This window comes from Neoarius graeffei, chromosome 27, assembly GCF_027579695.1.
Source record: "Neoarius graeffei isolate fNeoGra1 chromosome 27, fNeoGra1.pri, whole genome shotgun sequence".
Classification (NCBI taxonomy): Eukaryota; Metazoa; Chordata; class Actinopteri; order Siluriformes; family Ariidae; genus Neoarius; species Neoarius graeffei.
Window position 1 is genome coordinate 1,118,450 of NC_083595.1, and position 19,445 is coordinate 1,137,894.

Below are 19,445 nucleotides of genomic sequence, written 5' to 3' on the forward strand. Positions count from 1 at the left end.
AATATGCTACTATTTTATTTGGCTTTTTGACATTCTACAAGGTATATTACAAAAAAAAAGTTATAAATGACAGCTTCATGTGATTTGTATTCACTACATACTGATAGTAATTAATCCTCTTTTCGCATTAGCTGGTTATTATTATTATTTAGCTGCCCATGTTAATGTCTCTATATATGTTAAACAGTCTTATGGTAAAATGAAGTTAATTATGCATTAATGAGTTTAATTTCTGAACTAAATTACAGAGTTCCATCACTGAGCTATACCTCTTAACTACATCACAGTTCTCCATCACTGTGCAATAGACTGCTCTACATCTCTGAGATACAATCCTGCTCTACATCTTTTAGCTGAAAAACTTTGTGATTTCACTTTCTGTGTATATAAAAAAAATGTGCTGGTATATTTAGAATAAGGAAAAGCGCAGTATTAACAGAGGATGGTCCCATGTGTACAGCCCCCTGATCCATCCTGATGCCCTGCTTCTGACTAAGATTCTCATCACTTCACTCCTGTGGAGGATGGCCCCATATGGACAGACTAAAGATACACTTAGAAGATGGTTCTGGACTGCAATTGATACAGTTTTGCGATGATGGTTTAGGATGATAATCCCCATGATAACTTTAGGACTGCAGTTGCCATAAACAGTTTTACACTCAAGTCTCCATCAGTGAACAGTTTATAACTTTAACAAAAGACTTCCTGTTAAACTATAATGAATTTCCTGGTGACACAGTTGTACTTTGTGACTCTATAGGACACAGTTATAGAAGTGAGTTATTTATAATCATGCTATCTGTTATCACCCAGATGGAGATGGGTTCACTTTTGAGTCTGGTTCCTCTCAAGGTTTCTTCCTCATGTGGGCTCAGGGAGTTTTTCCCCTCACCACCGTCACCTCAGGCTTGATTGGTGGGGATAAACTGATATTTCTAAATTCATATGTTTAAAATTTATATCCAGAATTTACATTTTCCTGTAAAGATGCTTTGTGACAATGTCCATCCACCCATCATCCATAACCACTTATCCTGTGCAGGGTCGCGGGCGAGCTGGAGCCTATCCCAGCTGACTATGGGTGAGAGGCAGGGTACACCCTGGACAAGCCACCAGATCATCACAAGGCTGACACACAGAGAGACGCAATCATTCACACCTACGGTCAATTTAGAGCCGCCAATTATCCTAACCTGCATGTCTTTGGACCGTGGGAGAAACTGGAGCACCCAGAGGAAACCCACACAGACACAGGGAGAACATGCAAACTCCACACAGAAAGGTCCCCATCGGCCACTGGGCTCGAACCCAGAACTTTCTTGCTGTGAGGCAATGGTGCTAATCAATACACCACCATGCCACTTTGTGACAGTGTCTGTTGTTAAAAATGGTATACAAATAAAAATGTATTGAATTAATGGCACTGTTTTATGTGAATATGAGTTCATTATATTCTGTATTGTGTTATAGGTACAGACTTTTGTGCAAGTGTGTTATAGATACAGCCTCTTGCGCAGTGTGTGTGTGAACGTGAGGTGATGCATGTTCTCTGGATTTCTCTGGTTGTGTTCAAAAATCTCTTGGTTAACTTCAGTGAGGGCATCAAGCACATGAAGCTTCCTAGAGACAAACAAATGCGCATTTCAGCATGGCAATATAAATGTCCCACACTCCTTACAAAATGACCATACAGGGTTAAACACTCCAACTGTACAGCATTACACACTCTAGTGTTACATACTCAAGTATTACAAAATCTGACATTACACACTCCAGAGTTACATACTGTAGTATTGAAAACTCCAGCATGACACACCCCTGTATTACACACTCCAGGGTTACAGAGTCCACCATTACAGATTCCAGTGTTACCCACTCCAGTATTACAGCATTATATACTCCAGCTTACACATTACAGTATTACACACTCCATCATTACACACTCCAGTATTAACCACTCATGTAATTCTTGTTTCATTGGTCACATGTTCATACCTGGTGTGACCTTGCAGGAGGGCAGAGCTTATTGCTTGCAGGTAAACAGAGCTGTGTTCATCCCCATCTAGAAGCTCCACCCTTGTCTCACACATACTCCACAGCACATCCTCAGTGTTGTGTAGTAGATGTGTGTGAGGAATGTGTGTGTGCCAAGTGTGTGTGGTGCAGGGCAGTGCATCAGTCTGAAGAGTCTGATCTGATCTGACTATATGATTGAAAAATAGTTTGGGCTTCTCTTTCAGCATTTCACACTCAACACACACCTCCATCAATTTAATGTGTGTGTTCAGTGGGTGTGTGTGTGAAGCATGTATGTGGGTGTTCAGCAGGCAGCAGATGAACACAGCAGCTCTTTGGAGAATTGAGTTCTGGTTGATGGTCTTCATTATTAAATGCACTTCACATACTTCACACACTTCTGTCTGTGTGTAAGGAAACACATGGAAGCCAAGCTGCTTGAATGTGTATTTCAGCAGCTCTGCAAAACAGAGAACAAGATAGTGTGTAACACTGGGGGAAGGTAGGTGTGTGTGTGTGTGTGTGTACAAAAACTTACCTCCATCACTGCCAGTGCAGCCTATAATCACACACACACCCCGCAGATCATAGTTCATATTGTATTCGTGGATAGGAACCTAACACACACACACACACACACACACACACACACACAAAGAACTACATTTAGAGCATTTAGAGAACAAGGAGTTAGCCATTTGGTTTGGATTTTAGGGCTAAGGGAGATGAGGAGTAGATTATACCAGTGGAAGAAAAGGAATTATGAATCATGGCTAGAGAGGAATAGTCTTAAACCTGAACGGGCTGAACTCCAGTCTGACACACCGAGAGCTCCACTGTCTCACACACTGAAGAACACAATACACAACTCAATATTACACCCACACAATGCAACATGTGAGTACAGGCCTTTCACACACTGAGGCTGTAGTCACTAATTAAAGTCCAATTAAATACAGCACATAATAATAATAATAATAATAATAATAATAATAATAAATGTACCTCTGTATGACTGAATTTTTTTGATCAGGTCATTTCTCCTGATGCTCCTCACACACTCTTCAATCAGCTCCAACTTCACACTTGACACCTCTCCTGTCTGCTCTAACATACACACCACATCCAAAAAACTCTACACACACACACACACACACACACACACACACACACACACACACACAGTTGTCTTTTTGTCTTTGCTAGAGGAAATCAGAAAGTGAAGTGTCATCATCATGTGTTTATGTAAAAAGTTGGCTGGAAGTCGTGAAGCATTGTAGAGTTTCATTTATTTTTCCCCTTAGGTAAAGGAGTAGATCTGGAGGGTCCTCAGACAGAGTGTTTTGGTAAATTGGGATGTATGGATGCTGTCAGTCCCCACTCGCTTGCTCACTCGAGTTTGTTGACGGTGTAGTGGCTGCTGCTTTATGTCCCGGGGCCCCTCATGCCTGTGTTACCTTCTGGCTCTCTCCTTTAGTTATACGGTCGTAGTTAGTCTCGCCAGAGTCCCTGCTTACACTCAGTGAACAATGTACACTGCTCATAACCATTAGGTGACAATGAGAATACTTAATAATCCCCCCCACGTTACTCCTCCTGCACGATAAAATACAGGTGACCCTGACTCTTTCTGCCATCTCATCCAGCCTGATGCTCTCCTTTGGTTTGAAGCCTCCTTTACCTCAGAGATTCATTGATGGAAAATCAGTGTTGCATAGAAAAAAAGATCTCAATGTTTAGTGGACAGTGCATTTTTTGCTTGTCCTGCTCAGACACACAGCTTATGAATATTACGATCCATATGATAAGATTTCCTAAAGAGGCAGTACTTCATAACTAACTGCCAATCACTGAAAATTTAATGAACATAATTGAAATGTCTTAAAAATATCAGTGCCAGTCAGAATCACTTGGAGCTGCAGTAGCGATTAGTTGAGTAGCAAAATCCAAAACAGTTTTTCACTAGTATATTTTATTATTTTACCATTATAATGTGTAAATGTTGTTCATAAATTGGAAGTATAAAGTTCAGTTTCATTATTTGCAGTCATTTCAAAAAGTTGTTGTTAAGTCTAGCTAGCTAACGGTCACTTCCTTTTTAGCTAGTTGCTTTTTTGCATGAAATGGCAGGCACTCTTCATGTTGGCCTAATTTTTCAAGTCTTTTGATGCTCATACTTATGAAGAGAGACTAAAAATTAGACAAAATGGCAGACCTACAGCCAAGATTTTAACTTAAAAAAAATCAAGGATTGAAAAAGGTCCTTTTAGCTATATAATATATTTATATACATACAGAGGCACCACCATAATTGTGGAGGATGCGTTCCAAGATCTAACTCAGATAGCTGAAACCGTGGATCGGAGCGAACCATATATATAAAGCTTGTTTTTTGTGAACATACCCAACCCTATGATAAAGTTTCATTTATGAATTACACAAAATATAACATCAACAAGAGTAACCAATAACAAAACAATTCTAACCATATGCTGTTATAAAAGTTTATATGAATATGGTCTCTCTCCCTGTCTCCATCCTCCTTCACTTGCATCAACCTCTTATTGAGATTTCCAATGAACCGCTGCCAAATGCAATTTCAACACTTGGAATCAACTCCAGACCTTTTCTCTGCTTAAACTGTCTTGAAATACTGAGGAAACAAGCCACAACTGGTCATGAAACTGCTCATCAGTCAATTACCCAATTACTTTTGAGCCTGTGAAAATGGAGGGAGTATGTATAAAATGGTGGCAATTCCCAAATGATTAACACAATATTTGGTTAAACTCCTTGAATTAAAGCTGAAAGTCTACACTTCAATCACATCTTGATTCCTTAATTTCAAATGCACCGAGGTGGTGTACAGAGGCAACATTACCAAAACTGCGTCACTGTCCAAATACTTATGGACCTGATCGTATATTCATTATAGAGCGGCAGCTACAATTATCGACAGTCCATAATTACTGACACCTTTTCAGATTTACCAATAAAAAAACAATTTTACAAAGGTGAATTTCAGTTCCAACAGTTATTATTAGTTAATTAATCAACCAGAAGACTCCCCTCGCCCTTTGATCTTGTCGTCTGATGACACAGCTCGTTACCTGAGATGGAATTTGTTTTAGCACAACCAGCAATTTGAGTAAAACCCAGACGTCATCATCGCAGGTAAGCATGGTGGGAAGATCATGGACATGTTTTTACTGATCAAATTCAGATATTTCATGATCTCCTTGTCGAAACCTACCTTGTTTCTTACGCTTTCATTTGACAGTCGCCATTTTGTATCTAAACGTGCGTTTGAGAAGTCACGCGAGGTGTCGATAATAGTGATCACTTTCACCAGTGTCCACCATTATCAACACCCTGTGGGATTAAGTGACATTTACGACTGTTATGGATCGATCTTTTTGTAACATTGTTGAAGTAGATGAAGTATTTTTAAAAAATCAAAGTGCTGTGATTTTTTTTTCTGATTCATAACAGAATGGAATGTTTATAGAGTATTTGGAATCCTATTGCAATAAATAGAATTAGACCACAATTAAATTCCAAGCATATAAAAAATTACATGCTTGAAATATTCAGATTTTTCTATTCCATTCAGAATTTTTTTTTTGCAGTTTGTTGTAAATATCTACCACATATTACAAATCAGTCAGCATTTTATATTTTTAGATGTAAATTTAAAATCTCAATTAAAAAAAAATCACTTGTTTGAAAATACTGAAGCTTCACCAATCTGAATCTAATTACAACAAATTAGATTCAAAACTGGAAATTAATACAAACAACAATGAATGAATAACAAAATGTGATTTATGAAAATACTTTGAAAGCGGGTAGAAAGTGGAACAAAAAGATTTTCTGACGCAGGTTAAACATTATCAGTTAATTTGTTTACAAACATTAGAATTACTTCCTCATTTACGTAAGCACCAACATTGATATATTTACATAAAAGATATTTTGTACTAAATATGAGTCTATGTAAAACACATTTTAAATAAAAACTGTTTTGTTAACTTCATACCACATACCGATTATTTTTTTTATAAATAATAATCTGGATGTCGATAATTGTGGAACAGTGTCACGTGATCTGATATGCCAAGTAATCAGGAATCAACTCATTTTTTTCCAGTGGAAGTTTGAGTAATTATTCATGCACAATTTACATATTGAAAGTCTGTTCTGCTTTTGCAACGGCCAAAAGATCGTTAAGGTGTCGATAATTGTAGCCGCAGCTCTCTCTCCCTCTCTCATATTTTTATTTATATATGATATTACCTGGTTGCGCAAAGATATGAAATTTACCTTCGAGTGAAATATTTTCAGCACGAGAAGATAAACTTCATATCTTCACGCTACTGTGTAATGTTCTTTATATTACATAATGTCCACAAAAAAAATAATATGCAAGTTAATCAAAAGAATTTTAATTTTGAACTGGTTCACCATTTTGATAACACGTGTCTAGTCAGCAGGAAAACACTGGAAGTGACATCACTGATAGCCTTACAAGTGAAGATATTGGAAAATACGAGTGGCGTATTTCCCAGTAAAACGTGTCTATATTTTATACAAGCGTATAGCTTGTGCAGTGTGTGTAGAGTGTTGTGTAATCTTACAGTTATCTGCTTTGCTCGTTTTTTTGTTATCTTGTTGTACAGCAGGAATATGATTGACTGTAACTCATCTGTCTCCAGACTCTCATTCAGATCCATCATTAGAACCCTACACACACACACACACACACACACACACACACACACACACACACACACACACACTTTACAGTCTAATCAAATCCTTTCTCTCTTTAGCATTAATCCGTCTGGCATTAGCCTTTGGGTGGATACACCACTCACAGATCAGATACACATACAAAGCACGTTCTCGATTGAGTCACGTTCAACATATAAGTTATTTATTACACAAAATCGAGTCGTACATGAGCTGATAGCGCGATAATCCATGTACGACGAGACTGAGTGAAATAACTTTTATTCTATCCACATTCACTGGATTTTGAGAAACAGAGCATTTTTATTTTTTGCAAATTTGATAAATAAAAACCTTATACGAAACGTCCGACAAAATCATTTCCATTTAGAATGTAAACAAACCAGCAAAATGACAGGAGCAATTTGTAAAAAATGCGATAATAATAATTCTTGAAAAATAAAAAAAGATATGTTCTTACCATCAAATACTTTTATTCTATATTTTGTTGCTTTTTTTTTGTATTTTTTTGAGGTTTTGTTTTCGAATAGAGTTTTTATTTTGTCCTCGGTTGGTTCAGCAACACGATCCGCCATTTTGTTTTTCTCTACTCACAGTGTATGAGCTGATATCCTAGTAGTAGATTAGCCAATCAGAGTGCACAATTGCTCATATCCAGTAGATATGGACAGAATAAAAGTAGAGATAAAGCTACAAGAGAAGATAGTTTCTGGGCTCAAGACAGAATCACTTTTGGAAATTATGAGATTTGATATTCTTTCCAAGACATTCGTCGGAGGTGGATGTACAAGATCCACGGTTATGCCCTCTTTGCAGGTCTGCATTTTATTGATCACCTGCAGGAATGGTGATTCATCTGTGTTTTCAATCATGTGCTAAACACTTCAGTAAGACAGGAGACACCATTAGTATAGGATGCTTTGCTAATACCGGACCCTAATAATTATTTGATGTACATGTGTTATGTGTAAGGTGAGGTGAGAGTGTGTTACCTGTGAAGGTGAGATGCGAGTATGTTACCTCCAACATGACATGTGAATGTGTTACCTCTACGATGATGTGTGTGTGTTACCTGCAGGATAAGGTGTGAATGTGTTTGCTGTACGATCAGATGCAAGTGTTTTACCTGTTAAATGAGACGTGAGTGTATTACAAGTAGGATGAGATCTGACTGTGTTGCCTATAGGATGACATGCGAGTGTGGTACCTGTAGGAAAAGATGCAAGTCTGTTAGCTGTATGATAAGTTTTACCTGTTAGATGAGATGCAAGTGTGTTGCCTGATGGGTGAGATGTGTGTGTGTGTGTGTGTGTGTGTGTGTGTGTGTGTGTGTGCGCGCGCGTGTGTTACCTGAACAAGATGTGTTTTACCTGTCGGATGAGATGCAAGCATGTTGACTGTAAGGTGTGATGCAAGTGTATTACCAGTAAGATGAGATGCGAGTGTGTTACCTGTAAGGTGAGATGACTCCGCCCCTCCTCAGTTCCTCCTCCACCTGCTCTCTGTTTTTTCCCAGAATCCGTTTCAGAATGTCAAAGCGCTTTAGGTGAAACAATACTTCCATCATGATGACGTCAGCAGGCCGTGATTGACCACTGCGCGTTACCACGGCGATGAGTGCTGATCGTGCGTCCTCCACTCGTTGCCCAAAGAGAAGGTCAGAAGTCAGAAACATCAGCGTTTTACACTCGTCTATTGTTAACGCATCTATCACGTGGTTCACCACGGAGCAGACGTCCCCCCCTGCCATCACAGTGTGAGCTACACACACAACAAACACACAAAAACAATTAACACACCTCAAACACACACATTCACCAGCTACACACCAAACATGATTAACAAACCTCAAACACACACACTGAACACAAGGGACACACAATGATGTTTGACACTGAGGCTGCTGGAGTTTTACGCAGTATACATGTGGTGTGCGTTATGATGTCTCACCTTAACAGTAGTCCACATCACACATTTTAACAGTTTACAGTGAGATTTGATGTTTTTGAACATTCGAGAGATGAGTTCGTTCCTGTTCTCACTTACGTTACAGCAGCGATAAACAGCCATTTATCAGTTACAGCAGCGATAAACAGCCATTTATCAGTTATAGCAGCGATAAACAGCCGTTCTTCACCAGTTTCTCTCATTTTCAATCTCTCTAAAAAAAACAAATGCAACTTATCATATTACCAAAACATTTTTTTTTAAAGTGTTAAACGTGTCTCACGTGTTGTTTGTTAATAAATTAAAATCTTTAATCTTTGGAAAATCACTGTGCTGCAAGAACAAAAACTTCTCAAAATCTCCATTTTAAAGCTTGTTTATTTATTTATAATATTATTATTATTATAGCGGTTGTAGTTAAAGGAATTCTGAAAGTCGGGGTGCTGTAGTGCACTCAGCTCACACACTTCCCCCACCTGCACACACATTTTTTTAAAACATGATTGTGTGTGTGAGTGAGAGAGAGAGGGAGAGAAATAAGTGTGAGAATGACAGGATGACTCATGAAAAATAAAACAATCCTCCTTTTTGGCAATTAGCAATTTAGCCACTGATTTTAAAGAAGTGTCATTGTCATGTATTTTTATACTATTTTAACTCGAACCCAAAACCGTTTTTAGACTGATGTGTTAGTGACCTTTTGAACCAGTATGAGGATGTGTTTATTTATAGACTTCAAAGCACTTCTGTAAATTTCCCTGGATAAGGGCATCTGCTAAATACTGTAAATGATTACTTTAGGTGTGAGAATTAACTTTGGTTTTGCCAGCATCATAAATGGAATTACAATCTGCTACAGTAAGTTAGAGGCAACAAAGTGAGCTTGCTCTCCCATAAACAGTACACCATTTCAAAAAAATAATATACATTCTTATTATTTAAAAAATAATAAATATAGCTTCAAGCAGCAATGAGAGGCCCAAGCAAGTTGAATACAATCTCAGAACACTAAAAGGAAAACATGAAACACCCCTGACTTTGAGAAACACCCTCACCCCTGGATTTCACTGAGTGTAGTTCTGTTAGATTGCGTCTCATCTCATCTCATTATCTGTAGCCGCTTTATCCTGTTCTACAGGGTCGCAGGCGAGCTGGATCCTATCCCAGCTGACTACGGGTGAAAGGCGGGGTTCACCCTGGACAAGTCGCCAGGTCATCACAGGGCTTAAGGCCAATTTATGCTGACAACCCAGTCCTCGCAGATGGCGTCTGCGAAGCCCCCCCCGTTTGCAGACGCTCTGCGCGCACTTCCCAAAAATTGTGACCACCGCAGACAGCCTCGCAGACAGCGTCGCAGACAAGAGGGCTCTGATTGGTCCACTCTACATCCGCTGTACACGCACTTCCGCTTCCCTACTTTCCCGGTTTGTTTTGTTTTCACGACCGCCATTTTTAAAAACACGAGCGAAGATGGAGCAGCACAAAGAGCGGTTGATCGAGGAAGTGAGGAAGTACGTACATCTATACGACTCCAGTTCCAGTCATTATAAGTAACCGGAGGATAAACACTCCACTAACCACACCCACCAACTACTCCTAGCGATTTCGTGACTTCGTGCCCCCTTGCGTTGTGGCGGTGAATAACATCGCGCACGCCTATTACTCCCCGCTCAACGATAAATTACAACTGTCTGCGAAAAGCTATCTGCGAAAGCCCTGTCGCAAGAGCATGCAGACGCCTTTAGATTGCGTCTGTGACACAGTTTTGTTTTCTGCGTGGCTTCATCCCAGACCGAGAGTGTTTCAGAATTGGAACTTTTGCTGGTCCAATTTTCTTGACTTTATTTGGTCATTTCTGCTTGATTTTTTGTGCTGCTCTGCATGGCTTGAATGCAGCAAGCAACAAAAATAGACCAAGTGTGTATTTTTAGCGAAGAGAAGTGGCAAGCCGCTTCTGAAACACACTGTGGTACATCTGGTGGAATCACGGCTGTAGTGTGTACTCAGTGTGCACTTGGGCCATACCGGCTGCATTACGTGTGTGTGATGGCTATGAAGCTGGACTGCAGTGGCTCGCATGTGTTTGTCCACACCACCATCGCTGCTGCTGCCAGCCCTGCCTCTCTACACTGAGTTTGCCTTCAATAATGACCATCATGAATAGAATATCTGATTTCATTATAATGTTAATGTATATTAAGTTTAGATAGAAAAAGGTAAGGTGAAGAAGCATATGTTCAATTGTAAATACACCCTTTTCCCCCCCATGTCTGTGCCGTATTGCCTCGACAGTGAAACTCCAGTGAACGGTGTCAGTGATGTCATGGTGCTGGTGTGATGTCATTGAGACGAAAGCAGATCTTTTCACTGGTTGTTTATTTATTTTTAACCGCATGTGTCACTGCAGCGTGCGCGTCACCTGTTCAGGTTCTTCGACAGGACGAGTGTTGGAGCACCACAGCATCACTCGGCATCACCTCCACTTCCTGCTCCGTCATTTACAGACCAGCGTTCTGGATATTTCATCTCTCCGTCTGCAGTGCACGCGCCGTTTTATAAAGCAGAGACAGGAAGAAATCAGGCAAAGACAGAACTGCAAGTGCTGAAGATGAACTTCAGCAAACAGGAAAAGTTTTTAAATTATTATTATTAGTAGTATTTATTTTTTAACCAAGATCGTGGTCCCACTTGGAAAGTCACACGCCAGAGTATAGCTGTGTTCACACTTATACCGGTACGATAGTGGTATAACTGTATCGATACAAAGTATACCGGTACAGTTTAGTGCATCTGTCCACACTAGCGAGAAATGTTTGCGGTTTTCTTTCACGGTAGTTGAAATACGTGTGCGCGAAATGTTTCCGTGGTTACCGAGTAACTTCCTCCCGAGAATATGGCGGATGAAACAACGTGTGTGCTTTTTGTTGTCAGTGTACAGTCTGTATTTCTGGTGGTCATTTATTCAGTCGAATCGTATAAAACGCGCGAGGCAGTTGAGAAAGAAACAAAGAAAACGAATCTCCCTTTCTCCCTCTTCCCTTCTCTTCCCCCTTCTTCCTCCCTCCGTCCCTTCTTTGCTCCATGTAACTCCACAGTCGTTCTGAGCCATTTTTACCCTGTCCACACTAGGGATTTTGTACCGATACGATACTACTTTCGTACCGCAACACCTGTCCACACTAGCAACTATACCGGTACTGTAGCGGTATAACTGTATCGGTACGAAACCCACATATGTATGGGTTTCGTACCAGTACGGTATCGGTACTGTAGCGCTTCGCTGTAGTGTGGACAGATGAATCGGTTCTGTATCGATACAAATATAATGCACATGCGCAATGAACCATTCCTACGTCTTCCAGGTTATTCATACAATACAATACGCACGCGCTTTCCAGCTGTAAATAAAACGTCAAAATGGCTCAAAACGACCGTGGAGCTACATGGAGCAAAGACGAAGTTGTGTGTTTGTTGGAGCTTTGGGGAGACGAGCGATGCCAGGAACAGTTAGTGAAGAACGGAGATTCGTTTTCTTTGTTTCTTTCTCAACTGCCTCACGTGTTTTATACGATTCGACTGAATAAATGACCACCAGAAATACAGACTGTACATTGACAACAAAAAGCACACACACGCTGTTTCATCCGCCATATTCTTGGAAGGAAGTTACTCGGTAACCACGGAAACATTTCGCGCACGCGCATTTCAACTACCGTGAAAGAAAACCGCAAACATTTCTCGCTAGTGTGGACAGATGCACTAAACTGTACCGCTATACTTTGTATCGATACAGTTATACCACTATCGTACCGGTATATATGTGAACACAGCTATACATTTGTGGGTTTCGTACTGATACAGTTATACCGCTACAGTACCGGTATAGTTGCTAGTGTGGACAGGTGTTGCGGTACGAAAGTAGTATCGTATCGGTACAAAATCCCTCGTGTGGACAGGGTAATAGAGTGGGTCTTGAAATTCACGTTCATAAATCTTTAACTCCATTCCCCAGCAGGGCTCCAGTCCCTCACACCAGCGCTCACTGGTTCATTCCGGCCTGCTGCGCGCGGATCGGAGCCGTTTACAGACAAACCGCGGGAGAGTCGCTGGGAAAGCCGTCACTGCAAACCGCTGCTCCGCGGAACCGCTGTGCTCTCTCTCTCTCTCGCGCCCTCACGCGGTCAGAGCCAGAACTGCTGCTCTCTCTCTCTCTCTCACTCACTCACTCACTCTCTCTCGCGCCCTCACGCGGTCAGAGCCGGAACTGCTGCTCTCTCTCTCACTCACTCTCTCTCTCTCTCTCTCTCGCGCCCTCACGCGGTCAGAGCCGGAACTGCTGCTCTCTCTCTCTCTCTCTCTCTCTCACTCACTCACTCTCTCTCTCTCTCTCGCGCCCTCACGCGGTCAGAGCCGGAACTGCTGCTCTCTCTCTCTCTCACTCACTCACTCTCTCTCTCTCGCGCCCTCACGCGGTCAGAGCCGGAACCGCAGCTGTTTACGATCTGTTCAGAATTTAACCCGAGCGCGAGCTCCCGGTTCGGTGACATCATGAATCGGTGCTGGTTGACGGTAACACACACACACACACACACACTTCCATCAAAGGGACACAAGGAGTGGAATGTTACAGTGATTACGTCACAAGGTGGATAAAATGTAAAGTAAATTAAAGTCATTTATAAATGTGCGATTGAGAAACACGATATTATTAAAACTCTTTAACCCTTTCCTGCGGAAGTGAACGATTCGGGTCGCGAGCGCAGCACGATCACAAACACGAGTCACATCGCTTACGGTAAAGCAGCTCGCGCGCTCCGCCGTTCTTCAGCCCCGCCTCTAGATCACATGCCTCTCCAGCGCGCGCTCCTCCGGTCTCAAACAGAAAGTAAGGCTGGCCGGAACAGGAAGTGGCAGGAAATAAATAGTCTGCACGAGGCACCACCCCCACACTGCTCACTGCCAGTGTTGGGCAAGTTACTTCAAAACTGTTCTGCGTTATTTATTACTCGTTACTGTCATTTTAAAGTAATTAGTTACATTACAATATTACTGTATTTAAAATGTAAGGCATTACACTACTATTGCATTACTTTTAAGTTGCTCTCACCAAAATAACTGGAAGTATGGATTTGGCAATCTAAATGTAGCTCAAGACGCTCAATGAGCTCATCACACATCCAGTGGAAGGTGATGTGGTATCTGACTGAGCTAGGCTGATGGTTAAAAACACTAGAATATAATAGCCACAGTGATGCTCATGGCACAATACAAGGAACAATCATCGCAAGAACAGACAAAAGGTGAAAGTCTGGCAAACTGTGATAGAAATACTGTAACTTTAGGCCTATTCATATTAACATTAATTGAACTGTATTGTATTGTAATGTCTAAAGATATTACAGGATACAAAATTAGCATTTCTATGCCTTTATTGTTTTCAAGTTTACAGCATTAAGCATTGTTTATGCTTCATTAAAAAAAAAAAAAAGATTAGCCCTAAGGGATATGACTCCATTTCAGAAATTTAACAAAAACGAACATATTATGGCAAATCGTAGCCTACAATAAAACTGGCCTGAAAAAACCCACAAGCCTTTTAAATCACAGCTAGACAATGACTATTAGCTATATGAGGCGACCCAGTCACATTTCGAAAAACAGAATTAGAAATAACAAAATCAAAGTGCTTTTACTGATATTGAAGTGCTTAGGCCCATTAACCCTTGAAGGAAAAAGTCAAAGTCCTTCCCACGCCTTACAGTACCTGGTATTCCTAGGCAGTCTCCCACTCAAGTACTAACCAGGCCCAACCTGTATGTAGCGCATCGGGCGGCGCCGATCTCCGTTTCCATAGCCCTCGGCCTCTCGCCTATTACATAGCTAGGGTTACAGTGGGGGGCTAGTCCTCTGGGAACCACGAGAGTTTAACTCCCCATGCACATCTGTATTGCAGCGTGCCTTGCCAGATGGCGGTAGGTACCATTTTTACAATGGTCTTTGGTATGACCCGACCGTGAATAGAACTCCCGATCTAGAGGCGGACACGCTACCACTAGGCCACTAGTGGGTAGCCCTCAAAGGAAAGGCAGCTCAATCACTTTAGTCTGACTTCCGACCAGAAAAAAAAACAAAACAAAACGAGGGTTATGTATATAACCGCGGTTCTATGAGTTTCGGATGACCGCCAGAGGCGGTGCTTTCAGCACATGGATATCCATCACACGAACGTGCAGGTCGAGTAATAGTAACAACAAAGTCACGTGTGACCTGGGTGACGTCACCCCGTGACCCCGGCATAAAAGACCGGTAAACCCAGGAAGTGACCTCTTGGCAAATCTTCTCGTGTACACTCCGAGTGACTGCCAAGCTCTGGCGGTCATCCGAAACTCATAGAACCGCGGTTATATACATAACCCTCGTTCTATTTCGTTTCTACTGACCGCCAGAGGCGGTGCTTTCAGCACATGGATGACTAATACCAACCAGGTCATGAGGAGTGCCTACCCGTACCCAGTGCTGCTGCGACGGGCCTGGAATGACAGCCGTCGCCACAGGATTATGTGGGACGACATTAAGACGGTAAAACCTGGTGAAGGTGCAGCTGGAAGCCCAGGAGGCTGCGCTGCATATGTCTGAAAGGGGCACGCCCTTCAGTGATGCCCATGAGGCCACCACGCCCCGTGCAGAGTGCGCCCTGACAGCCGGAGGAATCGGGAAGCCACTGTGCCTGTAGGCATGTAATATAGCCTCGACTATCCACTTGGATAGCCTCTGCTTAGAGAGCGCCAGACCCTTCGTCGGTCCTGTGTGGCACAGAAACAGGGCGTCACTCCTACGGAAGCCCTCTGTACGCGACACGTACACCCTGAGGGCGCGAACTGGGCACAAAAGTTCCGACCTCTCACCATGGCCCGCCTCGAACGCCGCAAGGCTAAGGGGCTGGTTGACGAAGGTAGCAGAGAGGGTCTTCGGGAGGAAAGAGGGGTTAGGCCACAGGGTGACCCCACTGTCGCCGGAGTGCCACTGCAGGCACGCCCCACTGACTGACAGCGCGTGTAGTTCCCCGACGCGCCTCGTCGATGTAATGGCCAGAAGAAAAGCAGTCTTCAGGGAGAGCCATGAAATGTCTGCCGTGAGCAGGGGCTCAGAACGGTGCGTCGCAGAGAGCCTGCAGCACCAATGAAGGTCCCATGTGGGTACCCGGCTCCGTCGGGGGGGGTCTCAACCGGAGAGCACCCTTCAAGAAACGTGCCACCAAGGCGTGGGACCCCACGGTCCTTCCCCCAACTCTGGCATGCTGAGCAGAGATGGCAGCTGCATAGACCTTGATGGTGGCAGGGGTAAGACCCTTATCAAGGCAGAGACTGGCAGAACAGTCGAATGGTCGGCAGGGGGCAGCATGTAGGCTCCTCCCCCCGAGTTAAGCACCAGTTGGAGAAAAGCCTCCATCTGTTGGCATAGAGGGCATTGGTGGGGGGTGCCCGAGAGCTTGCAATGGTGTTGACCACTGCCGGCTCACAAGGACCTCGCAGGGGGTCCGGCCCTTCAGCGGCCATACCCAGAGTTGCAGACGGGCTGGATCCGGGTGCCAGATCTGCCCTCCCAGCTGTGATAGGTCAGTCCTCACTGGCAGGCACCAGGGGTTGCCGTTCAGAAGTTGCAGCAACTTGGGAACCACACTCGGCCCAGCCACCGGGGGGGCGACAAGCAGCAGCCCGTGGTGGTCCATCGCAACCCTGTGTAGGGTTGGCACGATCAGCAGCAGAGGGGGGGAGGCATACAGCAGTTGCCTCGGCCAAGCATGCGCCAGCGCATCCTGGCCCAGGGGACTGGGGCCGTGGAGGCTGAACCACAGAGGGCAGTGTGTCGACTCCTGGCAGGCAAAGAGGTCCACCTCTGCCCTGCCAAAACGTTCCCAGATGGCGAGAACCACCGCTGGGTTGAGTCTCCATTCTCCGGGATCGGGGTCCCGGCGGGACAGCAGATCTGCTACCCTGTTGGCAGTGCCTGGCAAGTACATGGCACGCAGGCTCAAGAAATGTCGATGGGCCCACCGCAAAAGTTGGCCAGCCACTTCCAAGCACTGGAGGGACTTTGTGCCTCCCTGGTGGTTGATGTAGTACACTACCGTGGCATTGTCCGTCCGCACCAGAACGTGTCTGCCGGTCAGGCCTGGGAAGAAGTGCTGTAGGCCGAGGAACACAGCCCGTAGCTCCAGCATGTTGATGTGCTGCGCCCGTGCAGCACCGGGTGGAGGTGGAGACCGTTGAACCACCTCTGAAGCGGCGTAAGTCCAGAAGTCCCAGCGGGACCAGAGAGGAGGCTGCCGTAAGCATGCCCAGCAGGCGCTGAAAGGTCTTCAGGGCGAGTGACCTACCCCGTCCGAAGCGGCCAAGCAGTAGGCGGATGTTGTGGATCCTGGTCTGGGAGGGAGTTACCATCAACGACCTCGAATCCAGGTGCATGCCCAAGAAAGTCGTCTCCTGGCTGGGCACCAGCGAGCTCTTCTTGTAATTCACCCTGAGCCCCAGCTCTACGACATGCGAGAGCACAGTCGCAATGTTGGTGCGGGCCTGAGCTGCTGACCGTGAACAGACAAGCCAGTCGTCCAGGTAAGGCAGGACACGCAAACCCCTTGCCTGAAGTAGTGCCGATGCCGCACACCCGGTGAACACACGGGGTGCCAGCGATATCCCAAAGGGCAGAACATTGAACTCGAAAGCCTGGTCCTCGAAGGCAAACCGCAGGAACTGCCTGTGGTGTGGCACAATGGGAGCATGGAAGTAGGCGTCTTTCAGGTCGAAGGTGACAAACCAGTCGCCCGCCTGGATGTGGTGTAAGACATCCACTGTACGCAGCATGCGGAATCTCATGGTCCTCAAGTGGGAATTGAGGGACCTCAGGTCGAGGATCGGGCGGATACCGCCGTCCTTCGGAACCGGAAAATACCTGGAGTAGAACCCACCTTGCTGTCTCTGCCTGTCGACGGGAGAGACTGCTCCTTTCTCCAGGAGGGTGGCGATTTCCTGCCGGGGGACGAGGGACTTCCACGGATGGCTCACGGTGGTGTGTTTGACCCCATGAAACGTGGTGGACGGCGGCAGAACTGGATGCGGTAACCCTCGGTGAGGGTCACCAGCACCCAGGGGTCAACGCTCTCCAGCTTTGGAGCTGTTCGCTGGAAAAGCGGCCGACCGCCGGCGCGCTGATGTCAGCGCCGTCCAGAGCGCCCCCGTCGGTCACCATGGGGCGACGAGGAGTGGACTGGGTGTAGGGGGCGGCACCGCGGGTCCGGGAGGTGGTGGGGCGGCGAAAGTCATCAACCCGTCTGGTCTCCTGGCGGGTGCGTGGCCGAGACAGAGTCGGTGTGGGCCCCCTGAAGGACTGGGCAGCATTGCCATGGTGGTGGGCCTGGCGGGGGCCAGCGAACTGCTGTTACGCCTAGATGACCTGGGCACTCCGATCCAGGGCTTGCTGAGTGGCTTCGCCAAACAGCTCCCCGGGGACAACAGGGAGAGAGTGCAGCACACGCCGGTCGGGCTCGGCCAGAGGGAACTGTGCCCGCCATATCTGCTGGCGGCCGAGGGTGAGATACGACATCAGCCAGCCCAGTTCCCGCGACGAGTAGGCAAAGGCCTGGAGCCGCGTCACACAGCTCCCGTGATGCCGCGCTCGTCCCCTCCAGCGTCTGGGGGTCCATGACACCTGGCTGGCAGAAGGGAACTTAAATAGGGCGAGAACGCTCCAAGTAAGTAGCCCAAAATAAACTATCAGGCGGAAATAAAAAAAAACAACCGGGCGAACACACCCGTGGTCGGGAATATTAACAAGGATGGCGCCGTGCGCTACAGAACTGATAAACAGCGGCGAGAAACACTGCTTTAATTTAAATGAATGAAAACCGCTTACCTGAGCGACAACAAACCGGCCTCCAGCAGCGAGGACATGCCTCGGGGGGCTAGTCAGCTAACTCCACCGAGCGAGAGCGCTCAGCTTAACGGAGTAACAAACAATACGAATAAAACACACAAGACAGCCGGCCCGTGAGCAGGCCGGGGACAAGGCTACACAAAACAAGCGGTTGATAATATTAACAAGGATAGGCACTGTGCGCCACAGAACTGATAAACAGCGGTGAGAACCACCGCTTTAATTTAAATGAATGAAAGCCGCTTCTCAATGTTGGGCATCTGCAGGAGGCCATAGGTAGGGGTGTCCTGCATTGCCGCCAGGGGCCTGCAGTCACTAGGGAGGTGGGAAGGCATCTAGGGTCCGCCCAACACCTCTGTAACTCCTCGATGTATGAGGCCGAGGGCGGAACAGACAACGAGGAAGGCTATGTGGGACCTCTGAAGGAAGCGCTCTGATGCTGGGCCACCGGGGCGTGTCCAACCCCAGACGGGCCAATGCAGCCCTCAGCATTGGCTGGATGGATGAGCATCCGCCTTCCGACGCTGCCACGGTGCCATGGCTGGTGGCCTGGGAACCGGCCGGAGAGGTGGAGCCGTGACCATCGGACCCACCACAGTCAAAGCTCTCCGAAGCCCGGATCGACAGTTCATCCAGGCCGCGTGCATCAACGGCCGGTGACAGAAGCGGTGGTGATGGTGAACAGTCGGGCTGCCAGGCAGAAGGGGTGGCTGCGGGAACACTGCCCCCTGTGGCGGAGGCTGAAGATTCGCCAGCAGGGCCTTCATCTCCTCCAGCTCGGTGGACATCACCTCCAC

At 45.5% G+C, this 19,445-nt stretch overlaps 1 protein-coding gene across 2 annotated transcripts; it reads right to left on the bottom strand.

Annotated features, from left to right (window-relative positions):
• Window positions 1–17: 17 nt before the first annotated feature.
• cflara (CASP8 and FADD-like apoptosis regulator a) lies at window positions 18–13,598 on the bottom strand. 2 transcript variants are annotated; one of them, XM_060911813.1, is made up of 9 exons: window positions 13,513–13,598; window positions 11,138–11,252; window positions 8,223–8,532; window positions 6,657–6,762; window positions 3,025–3,154; window positions 2,815–2,867; window positions 2,558–2,636; window positions 1,999–2,479; window positions 18–1,623 (listed from the first exon to the last, which is right to left on the bottom strand). In XM_060911813.1, exons 3-9 carry the CDS (start codon window positions 8,519–8,521, stop codon window positions 1,497–1,499), a joined length of 1,275 nt encoding a protein of 424 aa, XP_060767796.1. In that variant the 5' UTR covers window positions 8,522–8,532; window positions 11,138–11,252; window positions 13,513–13,598; the 3' UTR covers window positions 18–1,496. The 2 variants fall into 2 exon arrangements, with proteins under 2 accessions (XP_060767796.1, XP_060767795.1); XM_060911812.1 differs by having other exon boundaries at window positions 8,223–11,252.
• Between the last annotated feature and the right edge of the window lie 5,847 nt (window positions 13,599–19,445).